This window comes from Cherax quadricarinatus, chromosome 41, assembly GCF_038502225.1.
Source record: "Cherax quadricarinatus isolate ZL_2023a chromosome 41, ASM3850222v1, whole genome shotgun sequence".
Lineage (NCBI taxonomy): Eukaryota > Metazoa > Arthropoda > Malacostraca > Decapoda > Parastacidae > Cherax > Cherax quadricarinatus.
The window spans coordinates 31,749,001-31,773,933 of NC_091332.1; the positions used below are offsets into that span (position 1 = coordinate 31,749,001).

At 44.9% G+C, this 24,933-nt stretch overlaps 1 protein-coding gene across 2 annotated transcripts in view; it reads left to right on the plus strand.

Moving 5' to 3' along the window:
* The first annotated feature begins 1,445 nt into the window (after positions 1-1,445).
* The window catches only part of LOC128695783 (roundabout homolog 2), a 56,011-nt gene continuing 32,523 nt past the window's right edge, over positions 1,446-24,933 (plus strand). The window contains exon 1 of one of the 2 annotated variants that reach the window (XM_053786606.2): positions 1,446-1,717. In XM_053786606.2, coding sequence (XP_053642581.2) covers positions 1,666-1,717 — 52 coding nt within the window. In that variant the 5' untranslated portion in view covers positions 1,446-1,665. Of the gene's footprint in view, positions 1,718-14,491; positions 14,754-24,933 lie in introns of those variants that run through there. The other variant, XM_053786605.2, reaches the window with a different exon arrangement.

Genomic DNA, 24,933 nt, shown 5'->3' on the forward strand with positions numbered 1-24,933 from the left:
CAAACTCTGCGAACATATCACAATGAAAAAAAAAAAGAAAAGATGTAACTAGAAGAGAGAGAAGCTCTTTTACTGGACAGCGACGTTGGATGAAAGAAATTCTCAAGGGTTGTAGAGTATCTGGAGTGTGGAAGGAATCTCAGGCTAAAGAAATATTAGATACTGAACTTGAATTGAAGGAATCAGAGTCCAGTAGAGACAGAGGGAACTTGTTGCAATTAATGATAATAAAATAAATCCAAAATACTTCTTTCCCTGATCATTATTTTCGACAATACTTAAATCTGCAGGAGAGTTGCATCAGTGGAGGAGAGTGCAGATCTCCAAGTGACTATAAACAATGTCTTCTAGAAACAACAGAAAACAACATATTGCTTAAGAAGAACAAATTTCCATTACTCCATTATAGATAAATTGAGGAAATAAAAGCTAGAGTGAAAAAAAAAATTTACTCATCCAGAAGAGTGAAAAAAAAACTAACATGAAAGATATAGGAATGATAATGAATGATAATGTCAGATTCTTGATAACAAGGATCACAACAGTATCATCAGCACAACTGTGAGGAAAATAATAAGATGAATGACGAAACTCTCATAACACATGCCAAGCAAGTGATCATGTTTAGGTAAGTTATTCTCTCTTGGTAGAATATTGTCCTGCAGTAACAGTCTTTAAGACTGGCAAAATTTCAGAATTAGAGAATGAACAAAGAACCTTCAATGAACACTCAAGTTCAGTCAAACACTTAAATTACTTAGCAGATTAGAAGTCCCAAGACCTGTACTCCTTGAGAAGCAGAAGATAACTATTCATCATAATTTACATCTACAAAATTCTGACATCTGAATACATAAATTAATCCCTAAGTCAGCAAGAAACTTGACATATGGTTTAAAATAAACCAAATAAAAATCAAGTGTTTCATTAGTGCACTGAGAGTTAACACAATAAGTGTACGGGGCCCAAGACTTTTCAAAACCCTCCCTTCACACATAAGGGGGATCACCAACCCCTTACTGGATTCAGGGGGAAAACTTGATAATTTTGTCAAGTCATTTCCTGATTTGCCTGGTTGTGGTTGATAAACTGCTGTGCGTGAGACCAGCAGTAACAGCCTGGTTGATCAGGCTTTGATCCTGCAGGAGTCCAGGTCTGGGTCCGGACCACAGGGGCGTTGACACGTGAAAACATCCTTCACGTACCACTGCTTCCACGTTCTCATCTTCATTCTCCTCCAGATCATGCTAATTCTCTTCCAGATTTTGCTCATTAAAATCAAGCTTCTCCTCCTACTTTTCCTTCTTCTTCTCCTCTTCCTTTATCTTGCCCCTCCTGTAAATCAAGCTCCTCCTCTCCCTCTTCCTCCTCCTCTTCCAATTATTCCTGCAGTTCTCGCACTATACCGCTTCTCTCAGTGTGGGAGAGTCAGTGTGGTACCAGACTCCGTCAGGGAAGGAGTGTGCTAGTAGTGCTCCTCAAACTTTCTCTGCTACTCGAGAAAAGTTGATGCTGGAGACACCACGAGTGTTGATGCTGAGATATTATTACATGACAGTGCTTAGTGATTCTTGGTGAAGGTAACTTCACTATGATACAGACTTTATTATATACAAATGCTTTAAACAGTGGTGTTGAACTAGTGGATTTAGTGAGGTGGTAGCCATGGATGTTACAATATTAGTGTGTGTGTTAACACTGGTCGCTGCCCGTCAAGGTGAGACCCATCTTACTTACTCTTACATTCACATAAAATACTTTATGTATGTATATATATATATATATATATATATATATATATATATATATATATATATATATATATATATATATATATATATATATATATATATATATATATATACATATATATATATATATATATATATATATATATATATATATATATATATATATATATATATATATATATATATATATATATATATATATATATACATATATATATATATATATATATATATATATATATATATATATATATATATATATATATATATATATTGGCAGTTTGGAGGGATATGTTGTGTATATATGTGTATGCTTCTAGACTGTTGTATTCTGAGCACCTCTGCAAAAACAGTGATAATGTGTGAGTGTGGTGAAAGTGTTGAATGATGATGAAAGTATTTTCTTTTTGGGGATTTTCTGTCTTTTTTGGGTCACCCTGCCTCGGTGGGAGACGGCCGACTTGTTGAAAAAAAAAAATATATATATATATACACACACACATTAGGAGCTGTTGGAGTGTGTGCAGGGTAATATTCAGTGAATGGATTCAGGAAAACCGGACTTGAGTCCTGGAAATGGGAAGTACAATGCCTGCACTTTAAACGAGCGGTTTAAGATATTGACAGTTTGGAGGGACATCTAAACTGTCGTATTTGAGCGCCTCTGCAATGACAGTGATTGTGTGAGTGATGTTGAAAGTGTTGAATGAAAGATTTTTTCGTTAGATTTAGAATGATTTTTGCGAAATTACTGCATACACAAATTTTCGCTTGCCCCTTTTCGGCAAGAAGTGTGCTGCCATTAAAGCCAAAATCGCAAGTTTTACTTATTCGGCACGACATATAGATATAAAGATCGCAGTCGCCAGGTCAAGATTCCCAGGCAGCGCTCTAGTTCACTCGGCCACACAAATGCCACATAGACTGGGCAGCCTGGTTCACAAGCCATGTTTCTTTCCCAACCCGGGCACGTCAGTCAGCCTCAAGCTCACTGACGCAGGATAAGGTATGCACCATAGCCCGGCTAATCAGGATCAGACAGGAAATTTTAAAATCCTCTACTGGAGAATGTTGTTTCTTAATGTACTCATCACACCTTTGATTTTGAACGGGAGTATTTTTCACAGGATGTGATCTTTGTGTGAATATTTAAGACCAAACCTTCCATAATTTTCGACATGGAACTTCTGATATAGCTTACTTGTCTACGTTCCCAGGATGGAACTTCTGATATAGCTTACTTGCCTACGTTCCCTGGATGGAACTTATGATATAGCTTACTTGTCTACGTTCCCAGGATGGAACTTCTGATATAGCTTACTTGTCTACGTTCCTAGGATGGAACTTCTGATATAGCTTACTTGTCTACGTTCCCAGGATGGAACTTATGATATAGCTAACTTGCCTACGTTCCCAGGATGGAACTTATGATATAGCTTACTTGTCTACGTTCCCAGGATGGAACTTCTGATATAGCTTACTTGTCTACGTTCCCAGGATGGAACTTCTGATATAGCTTACTTGTCTACGTTCCCAGGATGGAACTTCTGATATAGCTTACTTGCCTACGTTCCCAGGATGGAACTTCTGATAGAGCTTACTTGCCTACGTTCCCAGGATGGAACTTCTGATATAGCTTACTTGTCTACGTTCCCAGGATGGAACTTCTGATATAGGGCTCTGGTGGCCTGGTGGTTAACGCTCTCGCTTAACACGGTGAGGGCCTGGGTTCGATTCCCAGCCAGAGTAGAAACATTGGACGTGTTTCTTTCCACCTGTTGTCTATGTTCCCCATCAGTAAAATGGGTACCTGGGTGTTAGTCGACTGGTGTGGGTCGCATCCTGGGACACTGACCTAAGGAGGCCTGGTCACAGGCCGGGCCGCGGGGGCGTTGACCCCCGGAACTCTCTCCAGATAAACTCCAGATAGCTTACTTGCCTACGTTCCCAGGATGGAACTTATGATATAGCTTACTTGCCTACGTTCCCAGGATGGAACTTATGATATAGCTTACTTGCCTACGTTCCCAGGATGGAACTTACGATATAGCTTACTTGTCTACGTTCCCAGGAGGAAACTTATGATATAGCTTACTTGCCTACGTTCCCAGGATGGAACTTCTGATATAGCTTACTTGCCTACGTTCCCAGGATGGAACTTCTGATATAGCTTACTTGCCTACGTTCCCAGGATGGAACTTATGATATAGCTTACTTGTCTACGTTCCCCGGATGGAACTTATGATATAGTCTACGTTCCCAGGATGGAACTTCTGATATAGCTTACTTGTCTACGATCCCAGGATGGAACTTATGATATAGCTTACTTGTCGTTCCCAGGATGGATGATATAGCTTACTTGTCTACTCCCAGGATGGAACTTCTGATATATAGCTTACTTGATATAGCTTACTTGTCTACGTTCCCAGGATGGAACTTATGATATAGCTTACTTGTCTACGTTCCCAGGATGGAACTTCTGATATAGCTTACTTGCCTACGTTCCCAGGATGGAACTTATGATATAGCTTACTTGCCTACGTTCCCAGGATGGAACTTATGATATAGCTTACTTGTCTACGTTCCCAGGATGGAACTTCTGATATAGCTTACTTGCCTACGTTCCCAGGATGGAACTTCTGATATAGCTTACTTGCCTACGTTCCCAGGATGGAACTTATGATATAGCTTACTTGCCTACGTTCCCAGGATGGAACTTATGATATAGCTTACTTGTCTACGTTCCCAGGATGGAACCTACGTTCCCAGGATGGAACTTCTGATATAGCTTACTTGTCTACGTTCCCAGGATGGAACTTATACTTATGATATAGCTTACTTGTCTACGTTCCCAGGATGGAACTTCTGATATAGCTTACTTGTCTACGTTTACTTATGATATTGTCTACGTTCCCAGGATGGAACTTGTCTACGTTCCCAGGATGGAACTTATGATATAGCTTACTTGTCTACGTTCCCAGGATGGAACTTATGATATAGCTTACTTGTCTACGTTCCCAGGATGGAACTTATGATATAGCTTACTTGTCTACGTTCCCAGGATGGAACTTCTGATATAGCTTACTTGCCTGCATTCCCAGGATGGAACTTCTGATATAGCTTACTCCCAGGATACTGATATAGTCTACGTTCCCAGGATGGAACTTCTGATATAGCTTACTTGTCTACGTTCCCAGGATGGAACTTCTGATATAGCTTACTTGTCTACGTTCCCAGGATGGAACTTCTGATATAGCTTACTTACCTACGTTCCCAGGATGGAACTTCTGATATAGCTTACTTGTCTACGTTCCCAGGATGGAACTTATGATATAGCTTACTTGTCTACGTTCCCAGGATGGAACTTATGATATAGCTTACTTGTCTACGTTCCCAGGATGGAACTTGTCTACGTTCCCAGGATGGAACTTATAATATAGCTTACTTGTCTACGTTCCCAGGATGGAACTTCTGATATAGCTTACTTGTCTACGTTCCCAGGATGGAACTTCTGATATAGCTTACTTGTCTACGTTCCCAGGATGGAACTTATGATATAGCTTACTTGTCTACGTTCCCAGGATGGAACTTATGATATAGCTTACTTGTCTACGTTCCCAGGATGGAACTTATGATATAGCTTACTTGTCTACGTTCCCAGGATGATATAGCTTACTTGTCTACGTTCCCAGGATGGAACTTCCCAGGATGATATAGCTTACTTGCCTACGTTCCCAGGATGGAACTTCTGATATAGCTTACTTGTCTACGTTCCCAGGATGGAACTTCTGATATAGCTTACTTGTCTACGCTCCCAGGATGGAACTTCTGATATAGCTTACTTGCCTACGTTCCCAGGATGGAACTTCTGATATAGCTTACTTGTCTACGTTCCCAGGATGGAACTTCTGATATAGCTTACTTGTCTACGTTCCCAGGATGGAACTTCTGATATAGCTTACTTGTCTACGTTCCCAGGATGGAACTTCTGATATAGCTTACTTGTCTACGTTCCCAGGATGGAACTTCTGATATAGCTTACTTGTCTACGTTCCCAGGATGGAACTTCTGATATAGCTTACTTGCCTACGTTCCCAGGATGGAACTTCTGATATAGCTTACTTGCCTACGTTCCCAGGATGGAACTTTCCTACGTTCCCAGGATGGAACTTCTGATATAGCTTACTTGCCTACGTTCCCAGGATGGAACTTGTCTACGTTCCCAGGATGGAACTTGTCTACGTTCCCAGGAGTATTGCATGAGGGGTTTCAAGCGTTCCTAGTAAATGTTTCACTTAGTATATATGTTCAGGAAAGTGAATGTTTTCTGTACATTATCCATCCCATCAGGATAATGTACATCTCACCAAGATAATGGATAATGTACATCTCACCAGGATAATGGATAATGTACATCTCATCAGGATATTGGATAATGTACATCTCACCAGGATAATGGATAATGTACATCACCAGGATAATGGATAATGTACATCTCATCAGGATAATGGATAATGTACATCACCAGGATAATGGATAATGTACATCTCACCAGGATAATGGATAATGTACATCACCAGGATATTGGATAATGTACATCTCATCAGGATAATGGATAATGTACATCTCATCAGGATAATTTAGGTTATTAATAAACATATACAGCAGCATTCCAGTCCTGAGAGAAAGTGACTTCGAAGAGTTTAATTATCATCTTGGCATCTCATGTTTTGAAGACTCAAAATTTACTGCTTATTGTTTTCTTGCGGCTGTGATAACATGTCTGGCAGTATGTCTGGCAGTATGTCTGGCAGTATGTCTGGCAGTATGTCTGGCAGTATCTTTCGTAAATCATTCACATTAAATTACTGCTTCTCTGACTGATCAAGTTTGAATTATACTTCATTCCAGTCTTCTCTGTGTCGGGAATGAGACTGTGAAAGAGAAGTGGGTCGAGTACTATTGCCTTCCTTGATTGTCCTCTATTCTCCAGGAGCTTGTGATATTTATTATTATTATTATTATTATTATTATTATTATTATTATTATTATTATTATGTGCTTTGGGCAACTTTTCCTTTATTGTTGCGCTCAGTTCGTTTGTGAGTTAAATATTTATCTGCCCACTTATCCAGTTATTCCTTTCTCATGCATTGTCTCAGCTGTCAACATGGTCACACTTGTCATAGGTTTTTGCAGGGTATGTGAGCGCTTTATCAACATTTTGCTTGCCTTCCAATGCTTTCAGAATTATAACTTAATCGTCCAGCAATTGCGAGAGGCAAGATCAATCTGCTCAAAATTATTGCTGCTCTGAGTGGTGCAGCTGTTTACTGATTGTTGCTCTGAGTGGTGCAGTTGTTTACTGATTGTTGCTCTGAGTGGTGCAGCTGTTTACTGATTGTTGCTCTGAGTGGTGCAGCTGTTTAATGATTGTTGCTCTGAGTGGTGCAGCTGTTTAATGATTGTTGCTCTGAGTGGTGCAGCTGTTTACTGATTGTTGCTCTGAGTGTTGCAGCTGTTTACTGATTGTTGCTCTGAGTGTTGCAGCTGTTTACTGATTGTTGCTCTGAGTGGTGCAGCTGTTTACTGATTGTTGCTCTGAGTGTTGCAGCTGTTTACTGATTGTTGCTCTGAGTGGTGCAGCTGTTTAATGATTGTTGCTCTGAGTGGTGCAGCTGTTTAATGATTGTTGCTCTGAGTGTTGCTGCTGTTTAATGATTGTTGCTCTGAGTGTTGCAGCTGTTTACTGATTGTTGCTCTGAGTGTTGCAGCTGTTTACTGATTGTTGCTCTGAGTGTTGCAGCTGTTTACTGATTGTTGCTCTGAGTGGTGCAGCTGTTTACATATGACTTACCTTCTTTAGTCTTCAAAGTCTATAAAAGAATTCTATTTTGTGGAACGTTAGTGTTATCAGTTTTGTGGAATGTTAGTGTTATCAGTTTTGTGGAATGTTAGTGTTATCAGTTTTGTGGAACGCTTATGCTATCAGTTTTGCGGAATGTTAGTGCTATCAGTTTTGTGGAACGTTAGTGCTGTCAGTTTTGTGGAACGTTAGTGTTATCAGTTTTGTGGAACGTTAGTGCTATCAGTTTTGTGGAACGTTAGTGTTATCAGTTTTGTGGAACGTTAGTGCTATCAGTTTTGTGGAATGTTAGTGTTATCAGTTTTGTGGAATGTTAGTGCTGTCAGTTTTGTGGAACGTTAGTGCTGTCAGTTTTGTGGAATGTTAGTGCTATCAGTTTTGTGGAATGTTAGTGTTATCAGTTTAGTGGAACGCTTATGCTATCAGTTAGTGCTGTCAGTTTTGTGGAACGTTAGTGTTATCAGTTTTGTGGAACGTTAGTGCTGTCAGTTTTGTGGAACGTTAGTGCTATCAGTTTTGTGGAACGTTAGTGCTATCAGTTTTGTGGAACGTTAGTGCTGTCAGTTTTGTGGAACGTTAGTGCTGTCAGTTTTGTGGAACGTTAGTGCTGTCAGTTTTGTGGAACGTTAGTGCTGTCAGTTTTGTGGAACGTTAGTGCTGTCAGTTTTTAGTTGTTTTTGGCGATTATTTAACGGCAACCTTTGGGACATCAGTGGATTTTTAACGACTGAGGGAAGATGGTCGTGTCCAGGCACGAGATAGTGGCATTTTACGATTCTTGAAGAGTGTGAAATTTCACGAATCTGGGATTAGCTTTATGTAAGAAAATATGGAGAAGTCGACAGAGTTTTAAGTTTTATCCATGAGGAACTCACTTAGGCTGTCAGTCTTTAGACTGATTACCGACTCTCGAAACATGGAGTAATATTATGACTCGGGTATTTCACTCATTTCTTTGTTGTCGTCAGTGTGAGTGTAATCTCCCTTAAGGCCCCCTAAAAGATGTGAATTTTGCCATAGATTTTACAAATGAGAAACAATAGTTTTTACATATTTCACATTCATTAAACCCTTTACCAGGCCTGGAGAGGGGTGATCACCCTTTTCCACTCCTGGTAAAGGGGTGATTACCCTTTCCCAGGCCTGGGAAAGGGTTTTAATTTGCTCCTTCTGACCTAGACTCTGTATGATGTATTCAGTTCTCCATTTTTCTAACAAGTATTTTTGTTTCGTTCTTCAGCAGATAAATTAGACATGTGCAACACTTGTGTATTTTTATTGAGGAAACGTTTCGCCATACAGTGGCTTCGTAAGTCCATACATTTTACTGTTACCTGGAGGTCATACCTGGAGGTCATTCCGGGGATCAACGCCCCCGCGGCCCGGTCCAGTAGTAGACAGGACAAGCCTCCATTCTCTGCAGGGGTATACATAATCCCTTGTAATGACTGCAACAAATTATATGTGGGCGAAACATCAAGAGACCTCCAAACACGTATTTCAGAACACCAATATGCAAGCAGGACTGACGATACAAGGAATGCCTGTGTACAACATCGCAATTCACACAACCATTTAATTAACTACAGAAACTCAAGACTTATCGCCACAGAAGACAACACTCAATACCGAAGAATCCTGGAATCATCGCTTATCTCTATAACCAACAATTTCAACCAGAACAACGGCTTCTATAACATAGCTGAACCACTCGCCAAGAAACTTCTTCATCGCTATCCTACATAAGAACATAGAACACTGCAGAAGGTCTACTCACAACTTGTCCAATACCCCTGCCAAGCTACCCAAGACTCTATAACTCCACCCGGCAGCTCATCAGATGCAGCATTCTCCACCTGACCTCAACATTCTGAACATGACCTGGTCACAGACCGGGCCGCGGGGGCGTTGACCCCCGGAACTCTCTCCAGGTAAATACTCCCGTACCTTCCACCCCAGGTAGATCTGTGTGTGACTTGAAAAAGCCCACTGTGTGGGTGAAACGTTGTCAATAAAGGATCACATTATACTGCAGGAATAACTGATGTTATGGCAAGGCGCACAGGAATAACCGATGTTATGGCAAGGCGCACAGAAATAACCGATGTTATGGCAAGGCGCACAGGAATAACCGATGTTATGGCAAGGCGCACAGGAATAACCGATGTTATGGCAAGGCGCACAGGAATAACCGATGTTATGGCAAGGTGCACAGGAATAACCGATGTTATGGCAAGGCGCACAGGAATAACCGATGTTATGGCAAGGCGCACAGGAATAACCGATGTTATGGCAAGGCGCACAGGAATAACTGATATGTAATAGGACGCTGGAGATTTAGCAACAGAGTATAAAGGCTAGTTCCTCAGTATGTTGCCGAGATAGTAACTGTCCTCGTGGTATAGAAAACAGTTCCCAAGTAGGGCTGTTGACTTGCCCAGAGGTGGGTGTAACAGCAGAGTTCTCGTGATACAGGAGTGTAGATCTAAAGGTGAAGGAACAACAGTTCCCAAGACTACGGATTCTTCTGTTTCTGACCTATTATTAAATCAATGGCGCTCGTCTCGTCCCTCATCTGGTGGGTGACCCTAGCCATCAAACAAGGCTAAGAAGGAAATAAAAAGAAAATTACAAGCCGAACAAGGAGTCAGTCACATGATAGGCTGAAGGGTTTTAAAAGAAATGGTGATGAGTAATGATAACGTTATAACGTAATTTTACCTAAGTCAGAACAAAAGTTAAAAATCATAAGAGTATAACTTTTATCTAATGAATTGAGAAAGCAAAAGTGAACATTAAATATTTAAGAGTAGAGCTCTATACTTACATACTTGATGAGAGCAGAGAGCCAAGTGACGCTACTCGGTCCACATGGGTCCCTCGTTGCGTGAAAGAGGAGAGGGAGGGAGGGAGGGAGGGTTAACCTGGAGTTTACCTGGAGAGAGTTCCAAGGGTCAACGCCCCCGCGGCCCGGTCTGTGACCAGGCCTCCTGGTGGATCAGAGCCTGATCAACCAGGCTGTTACTGCTGGCTGCACGCAATCCAACATATGAGCCACAGCCCGGCTGGTCAGGTACCGACTTTAGGTGCTTGTCCAGTGCCAGCTTGAAGACTGCCAGGGGTCTATTGGTAATCCCCCTTATGTATGCTGAGAGGCAGTTGAACAGTCTCGGGCCCCTGACACTTATTGTATGGTCTCTTAACGTGCTAGTGACACCCCTGCTTTTCATTGGGGGGATGTTGCATCGTCTGCCAAGTCTTTTGCTTTCGTTTTGAGTGATTTTCGTGTGCAAGTTCGGTACTAGTCCCTCTAGGATTTTCCAGGTGTATATAATCATGTATCTCTCCCGCCTGCATTCCAGGGAGTACAGGTTCAGGAACTTCAAGTGCTCCCAGTAATTGAGGTGTTTTATCTCCGTTATGCATGCCGTGAAGGTTCTCTGTACATTTTCTAGGTCGGCAATTTCACCTACCTTAAAAGGTGCTGTTAGTGTGCAGCATTATTCCAGCCTAGATAGAACAAGTGACCTGAAGAGTGTCATCATGGGCTTGGCATTCCTAGTTTTGAAGGTTCTCATTATCCATCCTGTCATTTTTCTAGCAGATGCCGTTGATACAATGTTATGGTCCTTGAAGGTGAGATCCTCCGACATGATCACTCCCAGGTCTTTGGCATTGGTTCTTCGCTCTATTTTGTAGCCGGAATTTGTTTTGTACTCTGATGAAATTTTAATTTCCTCATGTTTACCATATCGGAGTAATTGAAATTTCTCATCGTTGAACTTCATATTGTTTTCTGCAGCCCACTAAAAGATTTGGTTGATGTTCGCCTGGAGCCTTGCAGTGTCTGCAATGGAAGACACTGTCATGCAGATTCGGGTGTCATCTGCAGAGTAAGACACGGTGCTGTGGCTGACATCCTTGTCTAAGTCAGATATGAGGATGAGAAACAAGATGGGAGCAAGTACTGTGCCTTGTGGAACAGAGCTTTTCACCGTAGCCTCCTCAGACTTTACTCTGTTGACTACTACTCTTTGTGTTCTGTTTGTGAGGAAATTATAAATCCATCTACCAACTTTTCCTGTTATTCCTTTAGCACGCATTTTGTGCGCTATTACACCGTGGTCACACTTGTCGAAGGCTTTTGCAAAGTTTGTATAAATTACATCTGCATTCTTTTTGTCTTCTAGTGCATCTAGGACCTTGTCGTAGTGATCCAGTAGTTGAGACAGACAGGAGCGACCTGCTCTAAATGTATGTTGCCCTGGGTATGTAATTGATGGGTTAGGTAAGGTAACAGCTCATATACCCCTCTCTTAACAGGCATACTACCAGTCATACTACCAGTCATACTTCCTCCATTAGTCATTCAGTCTGCCACTCTTGTTTAATGAACTGGTCTACAGTTTAATGCCACGTGTCTGTCCCCTTTCTTAAAAATTGGGAATACATTTGCTGTCTTCCACACCTCAGGTTGTTGCTCAATTTCGATGGATGTGCTGAATATTGTTGTTAGTGGGACACACAGTGCTTCTGCTCCCTCTCTCAGGACCCACAGAGAGATATTGTCCAGTCCCACCGCCTTTGAGGCATCTAGTTCACTTAACGGCCTCTTCACCTCCTCCTCCTCATCCTCCTCCTCCTCCTCGCTTGTGTGTATTGTGGTCAGCACTTGTTGGTGTACCCCACCATTTCGGCTTTCCTGAGCCCTTTCTGTCTCCACTGAAAATACTTCCTTCAACCTCGTGTTGACCTCTTCACATACTTCTCGGTCGTTTCATGTGATCTCCTCTCCTTCCTATTCTCAGCCTGATTACCTGGTCCTTGACTGTTGTTTTTCTCCTGATGTGGCTGCACAACAGCTTCGGGTCAGACATGGCTTTAGATGCTGTGTCGTTTTCGTCTTGTCGCTGGGCCTCCCTTCTTATCTCTGCATATTCGTTTCTGGCTCTTCGACAAATCTCTCTATTTTCCTGGGTCGTTTGTCTTCTATACTCTTTCCGTTCTCTAGCACACTTAGTTTTGGCCTTCCTACGCCTTTGAGTAAACTAAGGCGCGTTCTGGTCTTCCCATTATTTCTGTTGCCCTTGAGACCTCTCCTCTCCTCTTCCTCCTTGGATTTTCTTGTCACGTAGTCCATTATTTCATTTAGTGATTTTCATTTATTCTGCCACTGGCAGAATAAAGTTACCCTGGTGTTGAACATGTATCTTATTCATCAACTTGTCGGTAATGTATATATACCATTATAGCCTTCATTCACCCTGCTATCTATCCATCCTGATAACCTCATCAACTACCCATTACCCTTCGTTTTCTACGTCACTCTCACCCATTCATAACTATCCTTTCAACCGACACCCATCCTATAACCCCTTCATTCGAACTGGAGCACCCCACATGCCTCGACACCCCTCCCTCACTCACCTCATCACCCCTCATTCACCCCATCACCTCTTCCCCCTGCTGTTACTCTCCCGCCACGCCAACTCACACCCACACATCGCCATTTAAACCCAGCGTTTGTTGTGAACTTCACGGAGTGTAGAAGAGTGAGGTCGCATGTACTGATTGTGGTCTGGATGTGTCCGTGGTCAGTGAGGTGCCCTGGATGTGTATGTGGTCTATCAGGTGCCCTGGATATGTATGTGGTCTATCAGGTGGCCTGGATGTGTCTGTGGTCTGTCGGGTGGTCTGAATGTCTGTGGTCTCTCAGGTGTCCTGGATGTGTCTGAGATCAGTAACGTGGCCTGGATGTGGCTGTGGCCAGTGAGGTGACCTGGATGTGTCTGTGGTCTGTCAGGTGACCTGGATGTGTCTATGGCCAGTGAGGTGCCCTGGTGTCTGTGGTCTGCCAGGTGGCCTGTATGTGTCGGGTCTGCCAGGTGGCCTGAATGTGTCTGTGGTCTGTCAGGTGGCCTGGATGTGTCTATGGTCTGTCAGGTGGCCTGAATGTGTCTGTGGTCTGTCAGGTGGCCTGGATGTGTCTGTGGTCTGCCAGGTGGCCTAAATGTGTCTGTGGTCTGCCAGGTGGCCTGGATGTGTCTGTGGTCTGCCAGGTGGCCTGATTGTGTCTGTGGTCTGTCAGGTGGCCTGAATGTGTCTGTGGTCTGTCAGGTGGCCTGGATGTGTCTGTGGTCTGTCAGGTGGCCTGAATGTGTCTGTGGTCTGCCAGGTGGCCTAAATGTGTCTGTGGTCTGCCAGGTGGCCTGGATGTGTCTGTGGTCTGCCAGGTGGCCTGATTGTGTCTGTGGTCTGTCAGGTGGCCTGAATGTGTCTGTGGTCTGCTAGGTGGCCTGGATGTGTCTGTGGTCTGCCAGGTGGCCTGAATGTGTCTGTGGTCTGTCAGGTGGCCTGGATGTGTCTGTGATCTGTCAGGTGGCCTGGATGTGTCTGTGGTCTCTCAGGTGCCCTGGATGTGTCTGTGGTCTGTCAGGTGCCCTGGATGTGTCTGTGGTCTGCCAGGTGGCCTGGATGTGTCTGAGGTCAACCTCACCCAGCCCGTACCTTCTCGCCCAACCCCGTTACTTCTCATCCACTCCGTTACTTCACACCCACCATGGTCTCACCCACCCCGTTACTTCTCACCTACCCTACCTCCCCACATACACCCAGTCATCCTCTCATTCTTCCCTCTCCACTACTCCACCTACGGATACTCCAACCACAGAACTCATTCCAACACCAACTTCTTCACCGCCCTCTCCTTTTCCTTTTCTTCCTCCTCCTCCTCTCCCTCTGCCTCCTCCTCTCCCTCTGCCTCCTCCTCTCCCTCTGCCTCCTCCTCTCCCTCTGCCTCCTCCTCTTCCAATTATTCCTGCAGTTCTCGCACTATACCGCTTCTCTCAGTGTGGGAGTCAGTGTGGTACCAGACTCCGTCAGGGAAGGAGTGTGCTAGTAGTGCTCCTCAAACTTTCTCTGCTACTCGAGAAAAGTTGATGCTGGAGACACCACGAGTGTTGATGCTGAGATATTATTACATGACAGTGCTTAGTGATTCTTGGTGAAGGTAACTTCACTATGATACAGACTTTATTATATACAAATGTGGTGTTGAACTAGTGGATTTAGTGAGGTGGTAGCCATGGATGTTACAGTTTTAGTGTGTGTGTTAACACTGGTCGCTGCCCGTCAAGGTGAGACCCATCTTACTTAATCTTACTTACATTCACATAAACTACTTAAATATTGGTCGAATTTTTCATGTGATTTCCAGGCAGTTGCAAAAAATATTAAGTTTCCTGTGTACTTAAAACACACACACACACACACACACACACACACACACACACACACACACACACACACGAAACATACCTGGAGAGTGTTTCGGGGGCCAACTCCCCCGCGGCTCGGTCTCGGATCAGGCCTCATGATGGATCAGGATTTGATTAGCCAGGCTGTTACTGCTGGCCGCACGCAAATTGACGGACGAACCACAGCCCGGTTGATCAAGTACTGACTTTAGGTGCCTGCCCAGTGCCTTCTTGAAGACAGTCAGAGGTCTGTTGGTAATCCCCTTTATGTATGCTGGGAGGCAGTTGAACAGTCTTGGGCCCCGGACACTTATTGTTGTCTCTCAATCAATGTATACACACACACACACACACACACACACACACACACACACACACACACACACACACACACACACACACACACACACACACACACACACACACATACACACACACACACACACACACACACATATGTATATATATATATATATATATATATATATATATATATATATATATATATATATATATATATATATATATATATATATATATATATATATATATATATATATATATATATATATATCCATTGATACTGGGCAACTGCCTGAGGTATGGAAGACGGCAAATATAGTTCCAATTTTTAAGAAAGGATACGGCCACGAGGCATTAAACACAGACCAATGTCACTGACTTGTTTAGTATGCAAAGTTATGGAGATTATCAGGAGAATGATGGATCACCTAGAAAAGAACAAGCTGATAAACGACAACCAGCACGGTTTCAGGGAAGGGAAATCCTGTGTCACAGACATACTGGAGTTTTATGACACGGTAACAGAATAAGACATGAGAGAGAGAGAGGGGTGGGTAGATTGCAGTTTCTTGGATTGCAAGAAGTCCTTTGACACAGTTCATCACAAGAGATTTGCGGAAAAGCTAGAGGATCATGCACACATAACAGGAAGGGCACTGCAATAGATCAGAGAATACTTGGCGGGGCGGTAACGAGGAGTCATTGTACGCAACGAGGTGTCAAAGTGGGCGCCTGTGACGAGCAAGGTTCCAAAGGGGTCAGTCCTAGGAATAGTGCTGTTTTTGGTATGTGTGAATCACATGACGGAAGGGATTTACTCAGAAATGTCCCTGTTTGCAGATGATGTGAAGTTATTGAGGAGAATTAAATCGGATGAGGATCAGGCAGGACTACAGAGAGACCTGGACAGGCTGCAAGCCTGGTCCAGCAACTGGCTCCTCAATTTCAACCCCGCCGAATGCAAAATCATGAAGATCGGGGAAGGGTAAAGAAGACTACAGACAGCGTATAGGCTCGGTGGCCAAAGATTGCAAATCTCACTCAAAGAAAAGGATCTTGGGGTTAGTATAATACCGAGCACATCTCCTGAGGTGCACGCCAACTATATAACTGCTGCAGCATATGTTCCGATACCTCAGTAAGAAATTTTTCAAGACACTGTACACTGTGTACGTCAGGCCCATATTAGAGTACGCAGCACCAGTTTGGAAACCACACCTGGTCAAGCACGTCAAGCTATGGGGAATGTCCTACGAAGAAAGGTTAAGTGAAATCGGCCTGATGACATAAAGGGACAGGAGGGTCAGGGAAGACATGATAACGACACACAAAATACTGCGAGGAATTGATAATGTGGACAGACAGGATGTTCCAGAGATGGGACACAGAAACAAAGGGTCACAATTGGAGGCTGAAGACCCAGATGAGTCAAAGGGATGTTAGGATGTATTTCTTCAGTCACAGAGTTGTTAGGAAGTGCAATAGTGCGGAAAGTGACGTAGTGGAGGCAGGAACCATACAGTTTTAAGACGAGGTATGATAAAGCTCAAGAGCAGGGAGAGAGAGGACCAAGTAGCGATCGGTGAAGAGGCGGTGTCAGGAGCTATGAATCGACCCCTGCAACCACAAATAAGTGAGTACACACACACACATAACTCATACGTATGTAGGGAACTGCTCACTGAATCATTTACAATTATACAACAAGGTTGACTGGCTTTATCTAATGTATACAAGTAACCGAGTTATTGCTTAGTCTAAACTCCGTTGTGTTGCCGTGGCCACCCACGTAACTCCGTTGTGTTGCCATGTACACCCACGTAACTCCGTTGTGTTGCCATGTACACCCACGTAACTCCGTTGTGTTGCCATGTACACCCACGTAACTCCGTTGTGTTGCCATGTACACCCACGTAACTCCGTTGTGATGCCATGTACACCCACGTAACTCCGTTGTGATGCCATGTACACCCACGTAACTCCGTTGTGTTACCATGTACACCCACGTAACTCCGTTGTTACCATGTACAACCGCGTAACTCCGTTGTGTTGCCATGTACACCCACGTAACTCCGTTGTATTGCCATGTACACCCACATAACTCCGTTGTTGCCATGTACACCCACGTAACTCCGTTGTGTTGCCATGTACACCCACGTAACTCCGTTGAGTTGCCATGTACACCCACGTAACTCCGTTGTGTTGCCATGTACACCCACGTAACACCGTTGTATTGCCATGTACACCCACGTAACTCCGTTGTGTTGTCATGTACACCCACGTAACTGGCGTGTTGTTGCCATGTACACCCACGTAACTGTGGTGGTGCCATGTACACCCACGTAACTGTCGTGTTGCCATGTACACCCACGTAACTGGCGTGTTGCCATGTGCACCCACGTAACTGTCGTGTTGCCATGTACACCCACGTAACTGTCGTGTTGCCATGTACACCCACGTAACTGTCGTGTTGCCATGTACACCCACGTAACTGTCGTGTTGCCATGTACACCCACGTAACTGTCGTGTTGCCATGTACACCCACGTAACTGTCGTGTTGCCATGTACACCCACGTAACTGTCGTGTTGCCATGTACACCCACGTAACTGTCGTGTTGCCATGTACACCCACGTAACTGTCGTGTTGCCATGTACACCCACGTAACTGTCGTGTTGCCATGTACACCCACGTAACTGTCGTGTTGCCATGTACACCCACGTAACTGTCGTGTTGCCATGTACACACACGTAACTGTCGTGTTGCCATGTACACCCACGTAACTGTCGTGTTGCCATGTACACCCACGTAAGTGGCGTGTTGCCATGTACACCCACGTAACTGGCGTGTTGCCATGTACACCCACGTAACTGGCGTGTTGCCATGTACACCCACGTAACTGGCGTGTTGCCATGTACACCCACGTAACTGGTGTGTTGCTATGTACACCCACGTAACTGGTGTGTTGCTATGTACACCCACGTAACTGGCGTGTTGCCATGTACACCCACGTAACTGGCGTGTTGCCATGTACACCCACGTAACTGGCGTGTTGCCATGTACATCCACGGAACTGGTGTCTTGCCATGTACACCCATGTAACTGGCGTGTTGCCATGTACACCCACGTAACTGGTGTGTTGCCATGTACACCCACGTAACTGGCATGTTGCCATGTACACCCACGTAACTGGCGTGTTGCCATGTACACCCACGTAACTGGTGTGTTGCCATGTACACCCACGTAACTGGCGTGTTGCCATGTACACCCACGTAACTGGTGTTGCCATGTACACCCACGTAACTGTCGTGTTGCCATGTACACCCACGTAACTGGCGTGTTGCCATGTACACCCACGTAACTGGTGTGTTGCCATGTAACTGGTGTGTTGCCACGTAACTGGCGTGTTGCCATGTACACCCACGTAAGTGGCGTGTTGCCATGTACACCCACGTAACTGGCGTGTTGCCATGTACACCCACCTAACTGGCGTGTTGCCATGTACACCCACGTAACTGGCGTGTTGCCATGTACACCCACGTAACTGGTGTATTGCTATGTACACCCACGTAACTGGTGTGTTGCTATGTACACCCACGTAACTGGCGTGTTGCCATGTACACCCACGGAACTGGCGTGTTGCCATGTACACCCACGTAACTGGCGTGTTGCCATGTACATCCACGCAACTGGTGTGTTGCCATGTACACCCATGTAACTGGCGTGTTGCCATGTACACCCACGTAACTGGTGTGTTGCCATGTACACCCACGTAACTGGCATGTTGCAATGTACACCCACGTAACTGGCGTGTTGCCATGTACACCCACGTAACTGGTGTGTTGCCATGTACACCCACGTAACTGGCGTGTTGCCATGTACACCCACGTAACTGGTGTTGCCATGTACACCCACGTAACTGTCGTGTTGCCATGTACACCCACGTAACTGGCGTGTTGCCATGTACACCCACGTAACTGGTGTGTTGCCATGTACACCCACGTAACTGGCGTGTTGCCATGTACACCCACGTAACTGGCGTGTTGCCATGTACACCCACGTAACTGGCGTGTTGCCATGTACACCCACGTAACTGGTGTGTTGCCATGTACACCCACGTAACTGTCGTGTTGCCATGTACACCCACGTAACTGGCGTGTTGCCATGTACACCCACGTAACTGGCGTGTTGCCATGTACACCCACGTAACTGGCGTGTTGCCATGTACACCCACGTAACTGGCGTGTTGCCATGTACACCCACGTAACTGGTGTGTTGCCATGTACACCCACGTAACTGGCGTGTTGCCATGTACACCCACGTAACTGGTGTGTTGCCATGTACACCCACGTAACTGGCGTGTTGCCATGTACACCCACGTAACTGGTGTGTTGCCATGTACACCCACGTAACTGTCGTGTTGCCATGTACACCCACGTAACTGGCGTGTTGCCATGTACACCCACGTAACTGGCGTGTTGCCATGTGCACCCACGTAACTGGCGTGTTGCCATGTACACCCACGTAACTGTCGTGTTGCCATGTACACCCACGTAACTGGCGTGTTGCCATGTACACCCACGTAACTGGTGTGTTGCCATGTACACCCACGTAACTGGCGTGTTGCCATGTACACCCACGTAACTGGCGTGTTGCCATGTACACCCACGTAACTGGTGTGTTGCCATGTACACCCACGTAACTGGCGTGTTGCCATGTACACCCACGTAACTGGTGTGTTGCCATGTACACCCACGTAACTGTCGTGTTGCCATGTACACCCACGTAACTGGCGTATTGCCATGTACACCCACGTAACTGGCGTGTTTAAATGTACACCCACGTAACTGTCGTGTTGCCATGTACACCCACGTAACTGTCGTGTTGCCATGTACACCCACGTAACTGTCGTGTTGCCATGTACACCCACGTAACTGTCTTGTTGCCATGTACACCCACGTAACTGTCGTGTTGCCATGTACACCTACGTAACTGGTGTGTTGCCATGTACACCCACGTAACTGGTGTGTTGCTATGTACACCCACGTAACTGTCGTGTTGCCATGTACACCCACGTAACTGTCATGTTGCCATGTACACCCACGTAACTGGCGTGTTTCCATGTACACCCACGTAACTGGCGTGTTGCCATGTACACCCACGTAACTGGCCTGTTGCCATGTACACCCACGTAACTGGCGTGTTGCCATGTACACCCACGTAACTGGCGTGTTGCCATGTACACCCACGTAACTGGCGTGTTGCCATGTACACCCACGTAACTGGCGTGTTGCCATGTACACCCACGTAACTGGCGTGTTGCCATGTACACCCACGTAACTGGCGTGTTGCCATGTACACCCACGTAACTGTCGTGTTGCCATGTACACCCACGTAACTGTCGTGCTGCCATGTACACCCACGTAACTGGTGTGTTGCCATGTACACCCACGTAACTGTCGTGTTGCCATGTACACCCACGTAACTGGCGTGTTGCCATGTACACCCACGTAACTGTCGTGTTGCCATGTACACCCACGTAACTGTCGTGTTGCCATGTACACCCACGTAACTGTCGTGTTGCCATGTACACCCACGTAACTGTCGTGTTGCCATGTACACCCACGTAACTGGCGTGTTGCCATGTACACCGCCGGATCAACTTTAGTTCAAGAATATGCTAATGTTGACGACCGATACAAATGTTATTAAAACGCTGAATATTTGAGTTTAACATTAACAAAGTAAGGGCTTCACTTGGTGCTGGTAATTAATTAATGAGCGTTTAACAGAACGTTACGAGCGCTGTGCTTGTTAACGAGTGTTTAACGAGTGTTGAGCAAGGCAGAACACCGCCCTTAGTCTGCTCAGTCATGTCAAGTTACTCACTTTGTGAATATTGTATAAAGTCCTTGAAAGGTACCATGACGTTGAAGATGGATGGGATTTTGTTCCAGGGAACTGGAGCAAATGTTAACAACCATGTGTTAGATTTAACCTGCCTCTCATGGGCCAGTAGTCCTGCTGCAGTGTTCCGTCTTATTTGGTCTCCCATTAAACATTCCTCCTGGGTATGTAAAACTCCTCTGGGTTTAGCACTCTCTAGGAACAGTCTTAGGACCTGTCCTCATCCCAGTGTCACCATGTGTCACTAACACCTCACATGTGTCACTCACACATCACACATGTCACACCTCACATGTCACACACACCTCACATATGTCACTCACACCTCACATGTCACACACACCTCACATATGTCACTCACACCTCACATGTCACACACACCTCACATATGTCACTCACACCTCACATGTGTCACACCTCACATGTGTCACTCGCACCTCACATGTCACTCGCACCTCACATATGTCACTCGCACCTCACATGTCACTCGAACCTCACATTTGTCACTCACACCTCACGTGTCACACTTCACATGTCACACACCTCACATATGTCACTCACACTTCACATGTCACACCTCACATGTGTCACACCTCACATGTGTCACACACACCTCACATGTGTCACACCTCACATGTGTCACTCACACCTCACATGTGTCACACCTCACATGTGTCACTCGCACCTCACATGTGTCACTCACACCTCACGTGTCACACTTCACATGTCACACACCTCACATATGTCACTCACACTTCACATGTCACACCTCACATGTGTCACACACACCTCACATGTGTCACACCTCACATGTGTCACTCGTACCTCACATGTGTCACTCACACCTCACACGTGTTACACACATCTCACATGTCACATACACACATGTCACTCACATCTCACATGTCACTCACATCTCACATGTCACTCACATCTCACATGTCACTCACATCTCACATGTCACTCATACCTCACATGTGTCACTCATACCTCACATGTGTCACTCATACCTCACATGTCACTCATACCTCACATGTGTCACACACACCTCACATGTGTCACTCACACCTCACATGTGTCACACCTCACATGTGTCACACCTCTCATGTGTCACTCACACCTCACATGTGTCACTCACACCTCACATGTGTCACTCACACCTCACATGTGTCACACCTTACATGTCACTCGCACCTCACATGTGTCACACCTCACATGTGTCGCTCGCACCTCACATGTGTCACTCGCACCTCACATGTGTCACATCTCACATGTGTTACACACACATCACATGTCACTCACACCTCACATGTGTCACTCACACATCACATGTGTCACTCACACATCACATGTCACTCACACCTCATATGTCACTCACACCTCACATGTCACACATGTCACTCACACCTCACATGTGTCACACATGTCACTCACACCTCACATGTGAAACTGGCACCTCACATGTCAATCACACCTCACATGTGTCACGCCTCACATGTGTCACACCTCACATGTGTCACACCTCACATGTGTCACACCTCACATGTGTCACACCTCACATGTGTCACACCTCACATGTGTCACTCACACCTCACATGTGTCACACCTCACATGTGTCACACCTCACATGTGTCACTCACACCTCACATGTAGATTATAGTGGAAAAATTAAAATCAGGAGACGGAAAACTTAAGTGTTATAACGCAGTCTGGTGGAAGATCTCGAAGAAGTAATTACTGTCTGTAGTCAGAAATCGCAACAGTTAGCTGACAGAAGTTACGTTCGCAACAGTTAGCTGACAGAAGTTATGTTCGCAACAGTCGGCTGACAGAAGTTATGTTCGCAACAGTTAGCTGACAGAAGTTATGTTCGCAACAGTCGGCTGACAGAAGTTATGTTCGCAACAGTTAGCTGACAGAAGTTATGTTCGCAACAGTTAGCTGACAGAAGTTATGTTCGCAACAGTTAGCTGACAGAAGTTATGTTCGCAACAGTTAGCTGACAGAAGTTATGTTCGCAACAGTCAGCTGACAGAAGTTATGTTCGCAACAGTCAGCTGACAGAAGTTATGTTCGCAACAGTCAGCTGACAGAAGTTATGTTCGCAACAGTTAGCTGACAGAAGTTATGTTCGCAACAGTCAGCTGACAGAAGTTATGTTCGCAACAGTCGGCTGACAGAAGTTATGTTCGCAACAGTCGGCTGACAGAAGTTATGTTCGCAACAGTCGGCTGACAGAAGTTATGTTCGCAACAGTCGGCTGACAGAAGTTATGTTCGCAACAGTCAGCTGACAGAAGTTATGTTCGCAACAGTTAGCTGACAGAAGTTATGTTCGCAACAGTCGGCTGACAGAAGTTATGTTCGCAACAGTTAGCTGACAGAAGTTATGTTCGCAACAGTTAGCTGACAGAAGTTATGTTCGCAACAGTCGGCTGACAGAAGTTATGTTCGCAACAGTCAGCTGACAGAAGTTATGTTCGCAACAGTTAGCTGACAGAAGTTATGTTCGCAACAGTTAGCTGACAGAAGTTATGTTCGCAACAGTTAGCTGACAGAAGTTATGTTCGCAACAGTCGGCTGACAGAAGTTATGTTCGCAACAGTTAGCTGACAGAAGTTATGTTCGCAACAGTTAGCTGACAGAAGTTATGTTCGCAACAGCTGACAGAAGTTATGTTCGCAACAGTTAGCTGACAGAAGTTATGTTCGCAACAGTTAGCTGACAGAAGTTATGTTCGCAACAGTCAGCTGACAGAAGTTATGTTCGCAACAGTTAACTGACAGAAGTTATGTTCGCAACAGTTAGCTGACAGAAGTTATGTTCGCAACAGTTAGCTGACAGAAGTTATGTTCGCAACAGTTAGCTGACAGAAGTTATGTTCGCAACAGTTAGCTGACAGAAGTTATGTTCGCAACAGTTAGCTGACAGAAGTTATGTTCGCAACAGTTAGCTGACAGAAGTTATGTTCGCAACAGTTAGCTGACAGAAGTTATGTTCGCAACAGTTAGCTGACAGAAGTTATGTTCGCAACAGTTAGCTGACAGAAGTTATGTTCGCAACAGTTAGCTGACAGAAGTTATGTTCGCAACAGTTAGCTGACAGAAGTTATGTTCGCAACAGTCGGCTGACAGAAGTTATGTTCGCAACAGTTAGCTGACAGAAGTTATGTTCGCAACAGTTAGCTGACAGAAGTTATGTTCGCAACAGTTAGCTGACAGAAGTTATGTTCGCAACAGTTAGCTGACAGAAGTTATGTTCGCAACAGTTAGCTGACAGAAGTTATGTTCGCAACAGTTAGCTGACAGAAGTTATGTTCGCAACAGTTAGCTGACAGAAGTTATGTTCGCAACAGTTAGCTGACAGAAGTTATGTTCGCAACAGTTAGCTGACAGAAGTTATGTTCGCAACAGTTAGCTGACAGAAGTTATGTTCGCAACAGTTAGCTGACAGAAGTTATGTTCGCAACAGTTAGCTGACAGTGATGGCGGGTACAGCAAGAAACTATAGTTCTTGCTTCACTTTTCTTCCTAGCAACTCTCTAAGATTTACAATGATATCACGTACAGTATAAAAGCTTACTGAGAGAAAATTTAAGTTCAACATTGGTAAGCTATAGGAATTTTCTACCAAATGGGCAATAGTTGCCCAACTTTGTGTGTCAGGAGCCGCCTGCGTCGCCCCGCCATGGACTTGCTGAGACTGATTATTATAATCAAGGGGGAAGCACTAAACCCGGAGGATTATACAGCGCCTGGGGTGAGGGGGATGTGGAAGGCATTCAGGCTTAATTCGGGGAACTGGAGCACAGATCCAATTCCCTAAATCAAGAGCCCCTCACCAACAACAAGGA